At 27.1% G+C, this 22470-nt stretch overlaps 1 protein-coding gene across 1 annotated transcript; it reads right to left on the bottom strand.

The window, feature by feature from the left end:
- Positions 1-108: 108 nt before the first annotated feature.
- LOC126896902 (alpha-1,3-mannosyl-glycoprotein 4-beta-N-acetylglucosaminyltransferase B-like) lies at positions 109-21110 on the bottom strand. The gene is made up of 8 exons (XM_050670070.1): positions 20876-21110; positions 12280-12594; positions 10801-10934; positions 5919-5965; positions 3757-4067; positions 3558-3688; positions 1542-1649; positions 109-355 (listed from the first exon to the last, which is right to left on the bottom strand). Exons 1-8 carry the CDS (start codon positions 20970-20972, stop codon positions 329-331), a joined length of 1170 nt encoding a protein of 389 aa, XP_050526027.1. The 5' UTR covers positions 20973-21110; the 3' UTR covers positions 109-328.
- Positions 21111-22470: the final 1360 nt, after the last annotated feature.

Below are 22470 nucleotides of genomic sequence, written 5' to 3'. Positions count from 1 at the left end.
TAAAAACCATTAATTAAAAATATTGTAGAATTAATTTTGAAATTTAATCTAATTTGGAATTAAATTATTTGTATACACTGTTGAAACGGTTTAAACTTATAATTAGTAATAAAAATCATGTTATTTCAGGTGAATATTTATTTGTTCTAAATACTAATTATAATTAAAACAAGTTTTGTGATACAATTTACAAAATAAAATGTAACTATATTAAGTGTGTTTATGTTTTACTTAGTGTCTGTGATCCTATAATTGTTATGTGTTTATATCAGAGTTACAAAATTATTATTGTATGTTATTGTTTGATTTATTTACTATTTTTTCTTGATTATACATTCGTTTTAAAATTGGAATCCTATAAATGCAATAGAATAATTTATTTAAAACATATTAACATGATTATTATGGATGATTTGATTAAATCAAGTAGTGAAAATGAATAACATTATGATAGGAGATAAGAGCGTCTATACTCTTCCATAGAACACATAAACAGGGCTGAGGGTAGTGATCACGGACTTAATATAAATTAAATTAATGACTTTATTTTTGCTTAAGATTTTTTAAAAAGTAACTTTGACAATGCTGGTGCAAGGCCGGAGTGAACTAGTCACGTGCCCAAGGTCCCACACATGGCGCATTTAGTAATAATTTGTGTTTTGGGAAGGAATATATATAAGAAAAATTTTTATTTCTCCTTACAAACGAAAAAAATTGTATTTTTATTATGTCATTATTATTAATGGGGGAATCTATCCCATTTCAACTCCATCCTTTCTGGTACGATGCTCCGCAATTACGATTTTATATGGCTTCATAATATTACATCCATAAAACTTAGCACTGGCACTACTGTAAAAATTATTTAAACAAAAGTCGAAAAATATTTGCTAAATAAAAAATTGTGAGATTTGACAAGACATCGTGGGCTATTCTGTAAAAATAGTGTCTCAGATCTACCTGACAACACTTCTTAATTTATGATATAATTATCATTTTGTTGACATTTTTTAGAAATAATTGTTGCTGTTGTTTAAAACATATTTTTTATTACATATTATTAATATTTATGCATATTATGTTTTGAGAATATTTTATACAAATTTCAGAAACTATTTGTGGCATAGCAGGGCAAAGAACTAAGTACCGAAAATTAAAAAAAAAATTTTATTACATCAAATTAATCAGTGTGTCCATGCTAATACTGTCAATGGCTTCGCATGGGAAAATGTAATGGTTCTTTATCGACTTATAGAAAAAATTTGTTATTTAGATCACTTGGCTCTATCACCCCTTATTTGGTGTATATTTTAAAGGTTTATTAGCATAATATTTTAAGGGATTCAAACATCTAAAAGTTCGTTGTCTAATTATTATACTTCGATTATAAAAAGAAACGCAGGGCAGAATTTTTTAGATGATAACCATGTATATATTCAAATTTCTATCAGACCCCACAATTATGTGTTATAGCTCTCCTCTCTTATATATGTAAGACAAAATTTTTATTAATATTATGTTAATAAATGCAATTGAATTACCTTTAATAGTTGCATTTTACCATTTAAAGATGACATCTTTCCCATGTGTTGAAAAAGTGAAGGGTTAATTTTTATCCAAATGGTATCTTTCCTTTTTTGACAATCTTTCTAAATTAAAAAACATTATTAAGATGATACTATGTAAAATCAATCATATTTCTAATAAAATAGGTTTTATAACCATATAACTTTGAATTTGAGGAAAAAATTCCAATAAAAATAGTCTACTAATTACACTATCTATTTGATGTAGGATCAAACCAGATATTAAATTATGATATAAAAACTATTTGCGAAGGCTATGATCATAGGCATGTGTAGATTTCAATATCCGTCAGAGTCCGAAAATAATGTATACCCCAATAATTGAAGCATAGACTAAGGAGAGAAAGGTTCATTCTTCACATTAGAGGTAGAGATAGAATAAAATCTTTGAAATAGAAGCTACTGAAGTATTTAAATATTTTTCCTAAATCTACATATGTTTTTATAACAATAATTCAATTTTTCTATATTTTTTTAGGACTTAGCTAAGCCTTCACAAAATTCCACCAATGTTCCTCACACAAAAGTTATATATACTGTTATAAATAGATATTTTTCGGGGAATGGAAAATTTAATTTAACTCCTTCCCTTAAATTTTATTTCAAATTACCCTTGTGCATCTCTTTTAATTATATTTGTGTTAAGTTAACATACATTATAAATTTTATAAATGTAGAATCAAATTAAATGTACATACAACATTTAATAATTCAAAATTGAAGACAACATTTTAAGTTAAAATTAAATTTCTAGATGCTTTTAATTTTGTTATTTTATTACTATAAAGCAAATATATCATAATAAGTAGAACTTGATTTCAACTGCAAAAATTTCCAAATTCTTGCTTGTTACAAAAATAATGATCAAAAAAATTGTGTTAACTTTTATGTAAATGCCTCTGGGACTATAATAGACAAATTTGACACTTAGTATAATTCTCTAATAATTTTACTAATTATACGGTCTAATAATAAAGTATGTACATAAAATGTATTATTCTTCACAAAAATTATCACTAAAGCTCAGGCATTACTACTGACACTTCCCGTGTGCGCGTCTATGTACATGATAGGTGTGATCCCCCCTTGAATTTACTACTTATTGAAGTAGTCTGTGAAAAATCAGAATAACTCTATTTATCAAATATTTTTTGGAAGCTACAAAAACTAGACATTTTTAACATGAGTTCCTACCGATAAGAAAATTTAAAAACGATATAGTTTTCATAATATACAGCGTGATTTATTAAGTATACTACCCCCCATTTTTTCGTTAAATAATGATTTTTTTTCCATAGCGTACAGATAAATAGTCTTCGTTGCCCATTCCGCTCGCTTATTCCAAAAAATTATAACAACTCAAAAAGTAGTAACACAATACTGATTATTGACCTATCAACATTTTATTTGAACTATTCTCCATTCAATAATAAAAAATAATAATTAGTTCCCATTTCATTTTTAAAAGTTACCCTAAATTCTACACTTAGAAATCATTTTTCATAGATTAAACTTGACATATTGTAAATTTCAAGTTTAATCTATGAAAAAATGTTTATAAAAATAGCTTACATTTTTATTAAAATATCGTTATTTAATGAAAAATGAGGAATAATAAATTAATAAATCACTCTTGTATATTATAACTATTTTTATCTAGGATTGTGTATTCAATATTCTTATTTTAATAAAGAACCGTAAAAATCATTTGTACAAGAGGTGAATTGAAGAATAAAAAACGTTGTTATGACGGGACAAGGCATATAGACACCAGTATAGTATTGAAATCTAATTGCCTCAAATTTTTTTTTTTAATAAAAGAAAATTAATTTGCTTTTTTGATTTGTCTAAAGAGTAAACAAAACTATTTAAATTCAATAAAAAGTTTATTAAGAAATATCCACCAGGAACTTTGTGGCCTCTGTATATTTATAAGCGCTAACTTTGAATAAAAAAAATATAGATACAAACTGAATCTTTTTCTAAGTTACAGATTTTTGTTTCTAACAATTTTTCTAGTAACCAATCTCCTGGTTGTTCGCTATAAAACATAACAATGAATTTTATCAGCCAAGGTAGGTCTTCGTTTTTAAACATCTTTCCTAATGTTATACAAATTAAAATCGTGTAATAATTATATGTATTATATTTCAAGTTGTATAAATTATACCAATAAATCCTAGCCGACAAAAGTCTAATATAAACCAGTTAATTTTCTTTATTGCTTTAAGTTGTGCTTTTGATTTCATAATAGATTGAAAATGAGGCTTGGCTATAATATCATCTTCTAGTTGAACGTAAAATGATCCTTTTGACCAACAGTACATCATTAGTAGAGCATAGTCTAAATTCTGCTTGCTTCTCCAGCGAACTCTCTCTTTAGTATCACCATGAGTTAATTGTAATTTATCAAAGTCAGGATAAAAATTTGATTGTGGCGCTATTAAATCAATAAGGCCACTTTCAAATTCGTTCGGCAATCTAAAAAATATATTTTATTTCAACAAAGTCTTTAATTATATAAGTATTTTTGTATGACAATGTAACATGTCCAAAATATGTTATAGACTTAGAATTCTTTAATTAGTCTCATTAAAAGATAACTCTGTAATGGTTTAAGTTAAATAACAGTTTATCTGGCAAATTTTAACTCTATTCCATTCGTTTGAAATAATTTTTTTTTTTTAATTAAAAACTTATAAATATAATTACAGTTGATCAATTATACAGTTATCATTGGATATATAAATACAAATATTTGCATAATTACTTTTTTGTATTCAAAATATAATTTCATCGATTATTTTAGAAAAAATAAGTTTTTTATACACCATAAAAATTTTTACAAAACTTAAATTTTCGAAAAATGATCACACAACACTACAAAATTTGTTCATTTTTTAGTAATGAAAATTTTTCTCTTGCTCCAATATTTAGATGAATTTTATATTATATTTTAACTCTGATTCCGAATCTGACTTCAGATTTTTTTCAGCATATCCATTTTCGAGATAATTACTAATTAATAACTAAGCATTAATAAGTTCATAAACAGTTCATAAAAATCATCACAAAAAATTTTTTTTAAACTTTTCTCACAATAATTTAATGTTGTTAAATAAAAGTTATTAAAATTTTGGATTGTCGTATAGTTTTTTGTTAGTTTGAAAAAAAAATATTAACTGACTTATGTATTTTTAAAAGGTTAATACAATAATGTAAATAGATTTGGAGTATGACAATTATTAACAATATTTAGTTGATTTTTTAAACTTCCAAACTGTGTAAACGATTATCACTAAAAAACGGTAGCACAGTGGGGTCGAGGCACAGTGTAGACGAGGCATAGAAGGGATAAGTATAGATGATATTTGACAGTGATTAAAATCACTATCATAAGAAACGCTTCGATGCAAATCTGTAGATAGTGTTTCATTTAGAGAAATTGGTGGATTATTCCAAAAGCAACATCAACTCTTATTTCTTTGATTATATCCTAATTAGTAATTCTTTGATTTTAAAATATAATATATGAATAAATACTAATTATAATTATTAAATTTAGTATGAAAATAAAAAAGTAAAAAAAATTTAATAAGTTTAATTTCTTATGTCTTATGACCTTTATTCTATGTCAATTAAATTATATAATATTCATGAAAGTCAATATATTCTCCTAATAAGATATTTTAAAATAAAATAAAATACAAAACCTAGAATTTTAATAGAAAAATAGCATATTTTTGAATACGGTAGCTATTTGCGCATAGAAAATAGGTCGTTGGGACAAATTTTTTTTTTCATTATATAGTACATAAAATAAACTTTAATTTGATATATGTTTAAAGGACGCAGTATTTCCTAGATATTCAAGGAATACAAGGGTCCAAAATTGTTGGCCCCTCCAAAAAACATTTTCTGGCTATGTGCCTGGGTAGCAGACACAAAAAAAAAACAAATCATAGTAAAACCGATACCTTCTCAGCTTCGCATCGAAGCTAAAATCTTATAAAAATAAAATTGAAGTTTTTCGAATTTTTGAGATTTACGTGTAATTGTGTATAGTCACTTCGCCAGACTTTTCATTGCGAAAAAACAAGTTACATTTTCCTGTAGCCCTTCATACTGAAGTACAAGATACAATTAAACATATACTATAAATTGTACTTTTTATAATATTTGAACAAAACATTAGGTGATTATAAAAAATTTTTCTTATAAAGTTATGAAAAAATTTCTTCAACCCCTTCTCATAAAAGTACTGACTACGTCACTGAATTAGACATTATATATACTTTTATATATATATTTTTTTTTTATAAAACGACTTACCTTGTTTTTATTTCTGTAGTTATTTGTTGCAAATATGTATTATTCGTCTATATAAAAAAATTAAACATTGTACATAACATTTAAAAAAATTTAATTTTTAAACAAATTTTAGTATAAAATTATAATAATATTATAATCACATTTAACACTTATATTTAGCTATTAAAATTATTTTATTATGATGAAATAACATCTTAATGAAAAAAATGACACTGTAGTGTATAATTATAAAATTATTGATTCATTAAATTTAATCGAGGTCAATGCGAATTGTTATTTTCGATAATTTATAATGAATAGTTCATAGGATATACAATATATATAAATTTGATTAGTTATACTAATAAATTTACTCATATTTTCATGTGTATAGTTAGTATAATTTATGATGGGACCAAGTTCCCTCCAGTTCCTAGATTGACCTATGCATACTTTACTAAATTTTAACTTTGTAAATGCCAATGCGAGTTAGTTTATTGAACACTACATATTTCGTATTAATTTTAGTTTTTAGACATTTCCTTTTAAAAATAATATATTCCATAATTGAAAAAAAGAAATGTATTCCCATTCGAAATTAAAAAAAAAACAAAAATACATAAACCTTTACATTTATTGATAACTTGGATTCGTGTGCATTCCGAAGATTTTTTGTTATAAAATTGGACTTACTAAATAGGTTTTTCGATAAAAATATTGCATTACCTATTTTTTGGAAAGGTTAAGTTCAGATAATAACAATTTTATAATTTGAGGCGCTGACATTGGAAAGGTAATACATTTCAAAAACTAAATTGAAACTAATTAAACTAAATAGGAGAATGAAAAAACAGTTTATCTTAATTGCGTGGACTTAGAAGAAGCGTATTTTTGTTTTCAAGATGTCTTATTCTATACATAAATTTTTTCATCAGATTATTAGGATATTTATTCATTATGTTTTTTTTAAAAAAAGAAAAATGTATTTTTTGTGACTTGGTACCATGTAATCGCCTCATTTTATAAATAAATTTAATATTAATAAATATGATATTACAAAATTATTAAAAAAAAACTACTAGTAATTTTTTTTTTATAATAATTATAGAGATACTAATTTGTAGCTATTTTAGTTTTTAAAATATGGGTAAGAGATTAGTGCTAAATCTAGTTCTGTGACAACAATTGTTGATTATACTTATCTAATTTCACAGACTGATCATCACTAAGATTTACTATATAATTGTTAGAGTTTTTGTTAAAAGATTGTCATTTTTATAATTTTGTTTGAAATGAGGAGTTTACATTAACGTTTCATTAAAAATTAAATGTATTTGAATTCATCATTCCTTAAAATTCGTGTGAAAGTACACATCAATAGATTCCATGGAATTCAAATAATGCAATTAAAATGTATTATTTTAATACACTGGTAAATTTTCACTAAAACGTTTTTATAGGTTTGTTACTATAATAAAAATAATGGTGGAATATATTCTGTCATTAAATAAATTAGGCGTATCTATCAATTTTTATTCAAATCGATACTTCAGTTTTAATCTATAGATATTTTTACACTTTCGTTATAGACTCTGTATCAAAAATGTTTCTCAAATTATGCTAAATTAAAGTAAAACCCATAGTATGCATTTTTTATCTCAAGTTTAGATATCATCTAAAATATATTCGTCATTTATTTATAAAAGTATATTGTGAGTAATTGTTTAAATAATTATTTGAAGTCAATGTTGAATCCAGATATACTTCAGGGGGACTAGAACCCCTGGCATTACGAAAACCCCTCGACGAAGATAATATAGCTATTTTCGAAATTTGACGTGTTGTTTAAATTTATTGATTGCGATATGAGGACAGCTGATGTGAAGAAGAAAGATGAAGAAGTCGTGTTATTTAAATTATTATTTAGTTTCATTTTTTCAGTGACAAAAACATTTTTTTGTACTGATTGAACGAAAGGCCCTTAGAAAGAATGTCTTCTTCTTCTTCTTCTTCCTAACTTTTATCCTCACTACTTGGAATCAGCCACCCTTATCCTAAACTACAACTTGACACGATCTCTCACATCAGCCTATCTCATATCGCATTCAATAACATCTCTCCATCTCTTTTTTGATCTTTTTCTACCTCTTCTTCCTTCAACATTCATTTCTACAACTGTTCTTACGGCTTCCGATTCTTCTTTTTCAAAACATGACTAAACCACCTAAGTCTTTTTTCTCTATTCTTATCCACGATTGACACTACACCTATACTCCCTCTCATATGCTCATTTCTTATATTATATTCTCTAGTCGCTCCACTCATCCATCTAAGCATTCTCATCTCTGTTACAATCATTCTCTGCTCTACTTTCTTATCAACCTCCCAACATCATAACTGGCCTTATTACAGTCTTGTAGACTTTACCTTTTAGCCTAATTTGAATTCTTTTATCGCATAAGACACCAGACTCTTCTCTCTACTTCAACCATCCGCACTTAATCCTGTGTTTTACATCCTCGTCAATACCACCGTTATTTTGCACTGATCCTAAATACTTAAAACTCTCCACCTCTCCAACCACGTTCTCGCATATTGTCACTGACCTCCTCATTTCACCTACCTCGTGTTCTCCTTCGTCAAACTCGTACTCTATACACTCTGTCTTACTTCTATTTATTCTTAAACCCTTTTCTTCAAGAGCTAATTTTATTATAATTTTTCAAAGTACTCTTTCCATCTTTTTTTCATATCATCATCACTCGCGAGTACCTTATTACCAACACATTTTATACACTCTATATAATGATAATCTTTAGACCTTTTCTCTCTTATCTTTGCAAGTCTATAGATTTCTTTCTCGCCTTCCTTTGTTCCTAGCCTATCATACAACTCATTATACCTCTTAAACTTCGCCTTACTGCACACTTGGCTTCTTCGCACAAGCGTTTATACTCCATCCAGTCTGCTCTCCATTTGCTCTTCTACCATACTTTGAATTGCTTTTTCTTATTTTCTATGATTTTTTGAACGTCCTCATCCCACCACCAGGTCTCCTTGTTTCCTGGCATTCTACTCCTACTCTCACCAACAACCTCCTTCGCAGTATTCTTTACACAACTAGCAAATCTATTCCACACATCATTTATGTCTCCCTCGACATTCCACACCGTCCTCTATTTTACCGTCTTTATCACAATATATGTATAATAATAGGTATACAACTAAATAATTTAATTTTTACATATCGGTACAGTTTTAGCTTCGATGCGAAGCTGAGAAGGTATTGGTTTTACTATGATGTATTATTTTTTTTTTTGTGTCTGTTACCACTTTTTCTCAGCTCTCACCGAACGGATTTCTTTCAACGATACGTCAAAAGATCACAAATCGTATCTAGTCGAAGACATTACCCTCAAAAATTGAAAAAAATTCCCTCGTTCCCCGTAAATGGAAGAAACATCCAAAAAAATTATAAATTTAAAATCGCTAATTTTCGAAATTTTTTCTACTTAAAATTGCCATAACTTTCTTAAAAATGAACAAATCAATAAAAAAATTTTTTTTATAAATGCTTGATGTCTTTACTTATCATTTGGTATATTTTTTTTGTAAATTTGACCCTTTATCTGCCCATAGAGGGGGATTTAAAATGACAACTTTTTCACAAAAAATTTACTTTTTCAACTTAACTTTTGAAAATGTTCCGGAAGGTCTGACACTTTTATATATATCTTAAATTAAAGCTAATGTAATATACTTGAATTTGAAAAAAAAAAAAATTGACCTCTAGACTTGTCTTCACGGCAAAAATGGCTACCCAATGCTATTTTCGTGTGAAAATTTTCTGTGATCTATTCCTCCCACTCTTATATGTTATATAATGTTCATCCCTCTTTCTAAAATAAATATTAACCACAGCAAGATCATGCGTTATTGCAAATCCAGTATTCTTTCTCCAGCCTCATTCTTCCCAGTAAAACCATATCCTCCATGTACTCTTTCATATCCTCTTCTCTCATTACCTATATGTCCATTCATATCTCCAACTATCACCACATCCTTATTGTCAAGTATCTCTTGCATCACCTCACCCATCTCTCGCCAAAACTCTCCCTTGTCTATTTCATTACATCCCTTTTGTTGTGCATAGGCACTTATCACATACAGCACTTTTTCTTCGAATATTAATTTTACGACCATAATTCTGTCACTTCTCCTAGCTACTTCTACTGCTTTACTTTTCATCTCCTCATCCATTATTATCCCTACACCATTCTTTGTACTAAACTTGCCAGAGTATATTATTTTATAACCCTCACCTATTTCCCTGATTTCTCTCCTTTCCACTTAGTTTCCTGCACTCAACAAATGTTAACTTTTCTCCTCCTCAATACTTCTACTAATTCTCTACTTCTACCAGTTAATGTTCCAACATTCCAAGTAACTATTCTTATTTTGTATCTATATTTCTCCCTTATACACGAGTCCAGCCTAGAGTTAAGTTATGATGTCCCTACGCCGTTGACACTACCCAAGCGTTGAGTATATCTGTACACATGACTAATGAAACAGCTAGTGCACAAGTTGTTCGGCTGGTATCAAACACTTTATTCCTTGGGCCTTCTCCGTTTTTAACTACTTTCTGTTGTCCCCGCGTACATCCGAGATGAGACAATCCGCCTAAGTCTTGTTAAGGATTCCTCATACTTTTTTGACAAAGATTTTTACGTCGGCTGTCGATCTGACACAACTTCATTAATCATCTCTTACGACTGGCAGAGGAGCCGTAAAAGTATTCTTATCCCCTATCCACAGGGAACTTAGAAAGAATGTCTAATTTTATTATAATTGGAGCTAAATGTGTTTTTATTTTAAGATCAAGTTACGCTTATATCTTTACCTCTCCAATCATAACCACTATTAATGAGTCTTTTCGTTCATTGTGATCCATGTTATTAATTAAATTAACTAAGGTAGACATCAAATATGTATTTTTTTGTCGCTGTACAGTTGGTATACCAAAAATAATTGATGCTGTAACAAATTAAATTAAAAAAAAAACAAGTCTCAAAATAAATCATCTGATAAATAAAACCTTAATTTAGCCAAATATTTGTTATTCAGTTTACACCTTACAATATGCTTATGAAAAATGAAAAATGATTGAATGCTAGCAGGTCATTACTTATTTGCTTTGAATCCCAATTCATTTATAATTTTTAAGAAGTCTTCAGGTTTATCCTCACAGGGAATGGAATCATATATTTTTATAGGTTCGGTTTTAAGTACTTTACAAAATATTTTAAAGTAACAGTTTGAATCGAGTTCTTTTCATATTTTAAATATAAGTTCCGGTTTTAATTTATAACAAGTTAGATGAAAGCTTCTAAAAATTAATTTAATCATAAGCTAGAGTTGTTCTCAGGATTTTGCCTTGAAGGGGATATGCATAAGAAATTTTTACTATGCCATCCACAATATATGTTCACGATTTTTGTAATAGATTTTCTATCCCACATATTCCCCTCTCAAAATTCAGATAAACCATTAATTGTACTACTAATTAAAAATATTTTTAAGGGTGAGATGAAAATTAAATTTAACTCTAGTGACGCTACGAAATCACTTACTCTACACTTATGGGGAAGAAGAAATTGTCACTAAAATAAAAATAATTTGATTTAAAAATAATTTTTTGCTATTAAGGGTTAATACAAATTTTCTCGTTGAAATAAAAAAAAAATAATAATAATAATTATTGTATAATTATACTAAATATGAAAGTAGTTTAAATGTTAGTCTACTAATGAAAAACTATAATTAAAAGTGGTTGAAAAGAAACAAATTATATTGTTAAAAAAACTTACAGTTAATGTAAGATGTTCAGTAAGTAAGAAAACGGATTTCTATTGTTTATAACAATTGGCTTGTTGTCTTACTTACTAAAGACTCTTTATATTAATTAATATTTAATTTATTAAATTAAATTAATTGATGATACAATATAAGAATCATTTTAAGAATAAAATAAAATAACTTTTAAAAAATCTTAATTATTAAAGGTTCTAGTTTGATCAGTGTATTTTTCTTTTTGAGAATAAAATTTTTTATTTCTGTTTGACATTAAAATAATAAAAAGGTTCTGCTTCAAGTTCATTCTGGAATAACGGAAAAACTCGATTTGCTTCTTTAAATGAACTCTTGTATTTCAATAAGTGATTTTATTAATTTTTTTAACTTTATGAACCTTTTGTTAAATGAATACGAAAACTCATTGAGCTATCATAATTATAATTGATGAGCTAAATTCAATAACTGCATGATGTAATATTAAAAAAAATAAAATAATAATATTTATACCAATTTTATTTTAAGTTACCTGAAGTTCTTCCTCCGCCGTGAAGAATTAAAGGATACCAACTATTAGTATTTGGATTTAAATGTGGTAAAAAAGTGTATACATTAAGATTTTCTATTGATGTATTATAAGTTTCAATTGAATTATTGTAAGCTAATATGAACGTTTCTAATTCATTATTAATTGTTAAGTTCAACATATTTATTAGAGTTTTAATGGAATGACTAAACTTCTTTACATTTTCTTGTAAATTTATATCTTTTGATTGATAAAACTCTTTATGATTCGGTACTTGTTTTTTCGTGATAAAATTTTCTTTTGAACAAAAATTTTTATCTAAAAAATATCATAAAGAATTATTTGAAAAAAAGCTTAAACTTTTAATTTTTAAGAAAATAAATTTATCCTCGTCTTTGTGATAAGAGGGGGCTAAGTCTACTTGCGTCCATATACATTTTAAGCATTCTATATTTTTATCATTAAATTAAACATGTATAATTTTTTTAAAATACTAAAAAAATAATTGTTTTCTGTATTATGGGCAATGGTCTAGTCTTTATTGTATTATATATGTGCCTTTGGTATCTAATAATGTTGTTCTGCATCTACATTCTAAACAGAAAAAGAATTTTCACATACATATATTAGACCGTTTTATCACATATAAGTTAAGGGAAAATTCGAATAATTATTAATAACGAATTTTTGATATTTTATGTCGAAATTACACACTTGTATGTAAAAAACGAGTATATAAAAAATGTACAGACATATGGGAACTTTGGGAACATTTCTAACAGTGCACTTGCATATTAATTATTCATAAAAATTTTTCTATGGCTACCCAAATATGCAACGAAAAAAAAAATAACGACCTTAGAAACATACATTTCTATATGTTTCATAGAAATATTAATTTTTAAAAATGTTACTCTCATTATACTGCGTAGGTATTGTATGTCAAAGCTATGAAGATAATAACATACCTACCTGATTTACTATTGGTTTTTTACTTGTTGCAAAAATATTATTTAAAAAAATTATTTGTAAAAAAAAAAAAGTTAAATTTCTAAATTAAAATATGAATTGAAGTTCACGCACTGTTAATACAATAAGTATGTTCTCAAAAAATTTCAATTTAGGTTTATCAACTATAAAGTCTTGATATTCCATAAGTCTTATATTGTGTGTTAATTTTTTTTTTATTTAAAATTTTATTTATGTCATTTTTGATAGATAATGTTTACATAATAAGGAAAAGTAAAAAAAAAAAACAAGCACAGGGGGGTCGCATCACAGTGGTGCCGTAGTGTAGTTGGATCAAGTATAATGATATCTGACAGTGATTAAAATCACTATCAAAAATAAACGCTTCGATGAAAATCTTTAGATAGTGTTTAATTTTAAAAAATTGGTGGATTATTCCAAAAGCTACATGATCTGCTAGTTCCTTATTAATATCTTAATTAAGATAAAGTATGTCGAATGAAAAAGGGATTATTAAAAAATATCATTGTTATTATTATCTCATGAAAAAATTGTGTTGTTTGACCTGGAGTCAAATTGAGGTCAAATGTATTTTTTTAAATTAAAGTATGAGTTGCTATTTGATACTCAAACAAGCAACACGTTTGTTTCGCTCTCGCTTCTGAGTTAAACGTGTAGTGTCTGTTATAAAAATTTGTTTATAAATTGTTTACAATGCATGCCGCGGACATTCGAACGACTGGTAAGTGTTTTAAACAAGCTAATTATTAAGTGGGTCGCACGTGCGACAGATCATATTTCAACAAACGGAATTAACTATGGATAGCGACGGCAATTCACCGTATGCTAACGTAACTTCAGCTCAAGTATTTTACAACAAATGAAGCTGATAATGAAATGTTAAAAAAAGTCGCGGAACTGCGTGAGAGCAATGAAAAATTACAAAAAAAACTTTTTGAAATGAATCAAGGAGCCTCTGATATAATTATAAGCTCACCTAAGAAAACGATTCAATTATCAAAGGAAATCGCGAGTATTTCGCGAGTATTTTCGCGGTGTTACCGACGTAAAAAAGTTTATTAGCAACTTGACATTAGAAGAGGCTAAGGATGATGAACAACTTGTCAGAACCTTAGCTAATGATGATATTAAGGTTTTAACGAATGACGAACATCAGTTTCGTCGAACAGTGAAAATTTTAGAAAAGCAAAATATTAAATACCATCGATACCAGCTTAAAACTGAAAAAAAGCGGTTTAAAGCGGTGATTAGAGGTTTACAACCTCAGAATGACATTTGTAATATTAAAAGAGAGTTAGCTGACTTAGGTCACCTGGCTCATAATATTACAAATGTTCAAATAAAAAAGAAAAAAATCAAAATAACAAAAACAGTGATTGGATACACATTAGACTGCCATAGTTTTTTGAAGAGTTAGAACAACAAACAAAAAAACCCAGCACAGGGGGGTTGCGGCACAGTGATACCATGGTATAGTTGGATAAAGTATAGTGATATCTCATAGTGATTAAAATCACTATCAAAAATAGACGCTTCGATGCAAATCTTTAGATTGTGTTTAATTTTAAAAAAATTGGTGTATTATTCCATAAGCTACTTGATCTGCTAGTTCCTTATTATTATCTTGATTAAGATAAAGTATGTCGAATGAAAAAGGGATTATTAAAAAATATTATTTCTCATAAAAAAATTTTGTTGATCCATACACTTTTCAATAAGTTATAGCATTATAAAGTTAAAAATATAAAAAATAAAATCGAGAATTTTCACACGAAAATAGCATTTGGTAGCCATTTTTGCCGTGAAGACAAGTCTAGGGTCAATTTTTTTTTTTTTAATTTAAGTATATTACATAAGCTTTAATTTAAGATATATATAAAAGTGTCAGACCTTCCGGAACATTTTCAAAAGTTAAGTTGAAAAAGTTCTACTTTTTATATGCATTTTTTATATTTGAAGCCCCCCCATATATAGGGAAATAGTCTGATTTAAAAAAAAAGTATATCCAATGAAAGATGTATATAAATACTACTTCTCATGAAAAAATTGTATTGATCCATACATTTTTTAAAAAGTTATAGCACTTTAAAGTAAAAAATGTAAATTATAAAATCGAAAATTTTCACACAAAAATAGCATTCGGTAGCCGTTTTCACCATGAAGACAAGTCCAGAGGTCAAATTTTTTTTTTTCAAATTAAAGTACATTACATTAGCTTTAATTTAAGATATATATAAAAGTGTCAGACCTTCCGGAACATTTTCAAAAGTTAAGTTGAAAAAGTTAATTTTTTGTGAAAAAGTTGTCATTTTAAATCCCCCCCTGTGGGCAGATAAAAGGTCAAATTTACAAAAAAAATATACCAAATGATAGGTAAAGACATCAAGCATCTATATAAAAAAAAATTATATTGATATGTTCATTTTTGAAAAAGTTACGGCAGTTTTTAGTAAAAAAAATTGAAAAAATTTCGAAAATTAGCGATTTTTAAATTTGTAATTTTTTTGGAGGTTTCCCCCATTTACGGGGAACGAGGGAAATTTTTTCAATTTTGAAGGGTAATGTCTTCGACTAGATACGATTTGTGATCTTTTGACGTATCGTTGAAAGAAATCCGTTCGGTGAGAGCTGAGAAAAAGTGGTAACAGACACAAAAAAAAAAATAATACATCATAGTAAAACCAATACCTTCTCAGCTTCGCATCGAAGCTAAAACTGTACCGATATGTAAAAATTAAATTATTTAGTTGTATACCTATTATTATACATATATTGTGATAAAGACGGTAAAATAGAGGACGGTGTGGAATGTCGAGGGAGACATAAATGATGTGTGGAATAGATTTGCTAGTTGTGTAAAGAATACTGCGAAGGAGGTTGTTGGTGAGAGTAGGAGTAGAATGCCAGGAAACAAGGAGACCTGGTGGTGGGATGAGGACGTTCAAAAAATCATAGAAAATAAGAAAAAGCAATTCAAAGTATGGCAGAAGAGCAAATGGAGAGCAGACTGGATGGAGTATAAACGATTGTGCGAAGAAGCCAAGTGTGCAGTAAGGCGAAGTTTAAGAGGTATAATGAGTTGTATGATAGGCTAGGAACAAAGGAAGGCGAGAAAGAAATCTATAGACTTGCAAAGATAAGAGAGAAAAGGTCTAAAGATTATCATTATATAGAGTGTATAAAATGTGTTGGTAATAAGGTACTCGCGAGTGATGATGATATGAAAAAAAGATGGAAAGAGTACTTTGAAAAATTATAATAAAATTAGCTCTTGAAGAAAAGGGTTTAAGAATAAATAGAAGTAAGACAGAGTGTATAGAGTACGAGTTTGACGAAGGAGAACACGAGGTAGGTGAAATGAGGAGGTCAGTGACAATATGCGAGAACGTGGTTGGAGAGGTGGAGAGTTTTAAGTATTTAGGATCAGTGCAAAATAACGGTGGTATTGACGAGGATGTAAAACACAGGATTAAGTGCGGATGGTTGAAGTAGAGAGAAGAGTCTGGTGTCTTATGCGATAAAAGAATTCAAATTAGGCTAAAAGGTAAAGTCTACAAGACTGTAATAAGGCCAGTTATGATGTTGGGAGGTTGATAAGAAAGTAGAGCAGAGAATGATTGTAACAGAGATGAGAATGCTTAGATGGATGAGTGGAGCGACTAGAGAATATAATATAAGAAATGAGCATATGAGAGGGAGTATAGGTGTAGTGTCAATCGTGGATAAGAATAGAGAAAAAAGACTTAGGTGGTTTAGTCATGTTTTGAAAAAGAAGAATCGGAAGCCGTAAGAACAGTTGTAGAAATGAATGTTGAAGGAAGAAGAGGTAGAAAAAGATCAAAAAAGAGATGGAGAGATGTTATTGAATGCGATATGAGATAGGCTGATGTGAGAGATCGTGTCAAGTTGTAGTTTAGGATAAGGGTGGCTGATTCCAAGTAGTGAGGATAAAAGTGAGGAAGAAGAAGAAGAAGAAGACATTCTTTCTAAGGGCCTTTCGTTCAATCAGTACAAAAAAATGTTTTTGTCACTGAAAAAATGAAACTAAATAATAATTTAAATAACACGACTTCTTCTTCTTTCTGTTTTAACCCTCACACGCAGCTACTACTTGTCCAATATTTCTCAATGATACATCAAAAGAACCAATTCAAATTATGACCCTCAAAAATGTTCTTAAATTTTTATCAAGGTAAACATTTCAAAATTTACCAATTTAAAATAGAGTATTATTGTAATTTTGTAAAAATTACAAATGTTTAACTTTTTTTAAATAAAATAAAATAAATTTAAATATTTTTTCCACAACATAATATTTTTAATATACAGTATATTATGTGCAAAAAAATCTAAAAAAAANAAAAAAAAAAAAATAAAAAAATAAAAAAATAAACACATCATGGTAAAATTAATACCTTCTCAGCTTCGCATCGAAGCTAAAATCATCCAAAATACATATTATAAACAACAAAATTTTGTGATGAAAAAAATATTTTTTTTTTAGTTTTAGCTGTAATAAAAATTAATACATTAACCACATTTTTTAGGTTATTTTATACAATTTGACAAATTTGAAATCAAAAAATTTTAATATGTGCTAAATATTATCATTTTTAAATCTAAGCATAATGAATAATGTGCTCGTCGTAATATTTGATCAAAAATTGAATAAAATATGCAATTTCATGTTTTTGTTGAGCTTCTTTGGCCAATTAAACTAAAATGCGTTGTGGACCTCTAAAACTTTTTTAAAAACTAAATTTTCACTAAATTTTTATTTTATGTATAAAGCAAATTTAAGATGCACCCGTCAATATTTCGAAACTCCACTGTTTCTACACCACCCTAAAAATCAATCATGTATAAAGCTTGAAACTATAATTAAAACTTTAATAAAAAAAAAATTGAGAAAAAAATAAAGAAAAATAAAATAAAAATTTAAAATATGTTTTTAAAATTTTCAAACTTATGCTTTTGTTGTGTTTACCAGCAGAGATAAGATTTTGTGAATACAAAAAATTAATTGCTATTTGTTTAAGAATTTTGTTATGTAAATAAAGTTCTTATCTTATCTTTTAGTTTACCTAAAAAAGTAGTACTATTGTTTTGTATGCTCATTTTGTAGTGTTAATTAAATACATTGATTTATGGGTACATACAAAGTTGATAATACAAAATTTTCAGTAAAATTTAAAGTATTTTTAAAAAGTCTGTCCTCTTAGACCTATATTAATTAGGATTTATAGATAGAGTTAAAATAATTTTGTGGCGGTTAAAATTAATTTTCCTTTCTCTCAAAAATATTTTTCCATTAATGTAATAAAATAGAATGTATGAGATGATATTATGACAGTGTAAGGAAACGAAGATTTGAACTTCTTTTTAGATATATGATGACATGAACAAGCCAGGTATATTATAGAGACTTAGCTTTTCAGCATCAAAATTTTGGATGATTTTATCGTTTTTCTCTAGTTGTTGCAGTCAAGGATTTTTAAGATTTCGGAATTAATATGCACATAGCAATTGTTTTTCTTTGTATATTAAAACTAAAGTTATTTTTTTTTTAATTATTGAATATAAAGTACTATTAACTTTTAAAAAGAAAAAAATTTGTTGTATATTTAAAAGATATTGTGCGAGCATAGTTAATCAATCACCTTGTACACCTATAAAAAATAATAGTGCTAGATTTATCAATGGCTTGTTGAAAATACTTCGTGATTGATAAACAATTTACTTTTATGATAACTGCTTTACTATGTTTCGGTGGATTAATATTAACATTTCATCTTGTGTAAATGTTAGTAATTATGCTCTGAATTATTTAATTTTTAATCAATTTATACCAAATTTTTACAATAGTTAATTGACATAGTTTTATATATTTATTTTTTATAAAATGTTAATAAAAATTCAAGAAGTTATAGTGTTTTGAACTTTGGATTTTGTAAAATTTTTGACATAAATTCATTGTTTTTTACACTTAAGTCAATGTAAAATTTATTTATGCTAAAAAAATGGTTTTTTTAGTATTTTTGTTGAAGCTTTTATATAACATATATAGTAAATAGCTGAGAAGTTATTAAATAACTTTGATATTAGTATAGTAGAAGTTTTTAACATAGTAGTAAGCAATTTTCAAATTCTTATGTAATATAATAATGTCGTATAAAGGGAATATGCAGGATATGCAAATTAACAATGACGGGAAAAAGAATATATAAAAAGAAACAAGAAAAGTAATGGGGATTGACGTTTTGACTAAGAAATGTCTAGTTACGGGTCAGGACGTTTAGTGCGTAAAACTTTGCATTTTGAGCGGCTTAATTTATATTGTGTTACATTGTTATATTGTATCTTGATTTTAAGTTTATTACGTTCCGTAAATAAAAGATAATTATTCGAAAACCAGCACTTAGTGTACATACTTTATATCCACCGTGTTATTAAAATTGTATGTGTGCGGCAAGAGTTAAGGTTGGACAGCTGGTCCTTTAGTCGATCTTAACACTTAATGTGCGTGCTGGCTAGTTTTTGGGCTTAACCGTCCTTTAGTAGATATAGTTAAAAGGTTATTGTGATGATGGCTGACTAGGAGCCACCCTTCAGTCTGCTATTTTTGAGCTAGACCGTGCTGACGGATCTAAAACCTACTCCTTTAGAGGTTCACTAATTGGAGGGATTAGGCTAATCAGTATACCCAACGGGCGGACTTGAAAAGAGCCAACTTAAAAGTATTAATTAATTTGTGTACTTTTTATGTATCTACGTGGCAGTACTACCGACGTACATGTCGTACACGTCGGTAGTACTGCGTACTAAAAGGGTAATAGGCAACTTTAAAATCTTGCATACTTTTAAAAATTAAAAGTACGCGTTGTCTTCGAATAAAAGCTGATAAGAATATTCTGAGTTTATTTTCAGAATAAGCAATGCGGAACTATTCAAAAATTACCCCTTATCGCCCTAAATTCGTTTGACGACTGTAATTTAATCATACGTAATCGACGCATACGATAGAACAGGGTCTAAAGTCAGAAGAGAGTGCGCTATTTGAATTGTCCATGAATTGCAAATATTTTTTTTTGCTTGTCACTAAAATAATGTATACATTATTTTGTTAAGTGACAAAATAATTATTGCGCGGACGTTGTATGACTTAAAGTCTACACTAAATATAAACTCCAGTGAAAATAAAAATACTGCAGTATAACAATAACAATAATTACAGTAAAAATTCAATTAATCAGTATAAAGAAAACATATATGTACTTATAACTATTATTCATAGTGGTGTAGACTAGGCCTTTGAAAATCGGTAAAATTCCTGATGGACCTCTATTCTTTATAAATATATTATCAAGTAAGCAAAAATGAAAAACTTAGACTAATATAGAATTTAATACACTTTGGTTTTTGAACTAATTTTTTCTTTTGTTCAATTGCTTATCATAATTTTTTCATTAAAAAATAATAAAGAATTATAAAATTTTAGCACTTTAAATGAAGCTATTAAAATTTAGTAAGTAATACTTTCAATAAAAAATTTGTTTACAGTTAATAAAAAAATACTTTATAGAATTACAAAAATGTACATTTTTATTACCTGATTTATGTATTAACGTAATTATGATGAATACAAAAAGTGCAATAATAATGAGACATAAGTTGCGAGATTTGATCCGACCCAATATAATTTCCATTCAATATTATTAATGTAGATCACTGATCTACATGAGTTACACACTAAATTTACATAAAAATATTGAATATTTCAGTAGTATGTTTAATATAAGTCAATTACTTGATGTGTATAAATGCATAAAATCAACTATACATGGAGATCGCAGCGTTAATTGTTATCGTAACGTTTCTTATTTCGTTCCCCTCTCTTCAATTTGTCTAGCAACATAGTTGAACCCTGTCATAAAATTATTTAGAACTGTTCAAAAAAAATATACTTTGATAGGATAAATGAAAAAAATATTTAAAATAAGTGTATTAATACAACAATGATTGTACAGGTTAGTTCTTAACTTATAAGTTAAATTAGTTTCAAAATTAAGTTAATTTATAAGATTAATTGGTAAATTCAGTTAAGTTACTTCAACAAGTAATAAATAATTTGAAACATAAGTAAGTTATCAAAACATTATTTCACCGTTCATATAAAAGTAATTCATATTTAAAATGAATTTTCATGTTATAATATTAAATTTTTCCACTATTTACCATAAAAACTAAAAAGGAAATCTATTTTTCAATTCCTATTTTTAATCTATTTTTTTATAGTATTACTAAGTCAATTAAATACTATATAAATATTTTTTTATTGTTTTCCATGACGTAGATAATTATTTTAAGACCAATACATTCAAAGGATCAATTCATATTTCCTTTTAATTACTTTTAAAAAGTTATAAATTTCTCAGAAAAAAATTATTTTATTTTAGTATAATACTAAATAGTCTATCAACCACAATTACTGAGTTCTTACTTAACTTATTAAAAAAGAGTTATTTATTAAGTTGAAGTTACTCAACGAAGGGTTCACATAAAGTTACCAATTGAGTTAGTGAAAAAAAAAAAAACTAAATAGTTAAGTTTAAATTAAATCATATCTTTAACTTAAATTATAACTTTTTATCGCGTTAGTGCCAGCCTTGTTTAACATTTTTCTATAAAACAATTATTATATGAAAATATTTTTTAAGGAGGGAAACATTATTTTTTGTTTTTGCTAAAAATTTTACCGCATTATTTACAATATTATGTTTTTTAATATTTAATATTTTGATTTTGGTCGCGTTTACAGACATTTTATTATATTATCGTAGTTTCTTCGAATATTTATAAAAATATAAAGAAAGACTTCTGCAATAGGTGAGGATCCAATATATATTTTGAAAGATATTTAAAATTTACTGCAAAATTTTTTCTTTTTAAAACTCCAAATTTGAGGAAGCCATGACTGGTGTGACCCCTCTTGGTCAGCCATTGTTCTATTGAGATCACTTAACTAAAATGTTTTGATATGTTTTTTAAATAGATGTATAGTTTATTAAATAAATTGAGTTTATTATATTAGTTCACAAAGTAATATACAAGGTAAGCTAAAGTAATGATCATAAACATAACAATAATATAGTTAAATACAATTTTAACTTTTTTAGTATATACATAGTCATTAAGTATACATTT

This window comes from Daktulosphaira vitifoliae, unplaced genomic scaffold (genome assembly GCF_025091365.1).
Source record: "Daktulosphaira vitifoliae isolate Bord-2020 unplaced genomic scaffold, ASM2509136v1 Scaffold_1, whole genome shotgun sequence".
NCBI classification, from domain to species: Eukaryota; Metazoa; Arthropoda; class Insecta; order Hemiptera; family Phylloxeridae; genus Daktulosphaira; species Daktulosphaira vitifoliae.
This window is presented reverse-complemented; position numbering and strand designations above follow the sequence as displayed.

Excerpts from the sequence above, each read along its gene's own strand:
- LOC126896902 (XM_050670070.1), bottom strand. The coding sequence starts at position 20,972 with ATGGAAATTATATTGGGTCGGATCAAATCTCGCAACTTATGTCTCATT. Across the intron at positions 5,966-10,800 it reads TAGTGGTTATGATTGGAGAG|ACGAATAATACATATTTGCA; the intron begins GTAAAGATATAA and ends TTTTTTATATAG. Across the intron at positions 4,068-5,918 it reads ACTACAGAAATAAAAACAAG|ATTGCCGAACGAATTTGAAA; the intron begins GTAAGTCGTTTT and ends TATATTTTTTAG.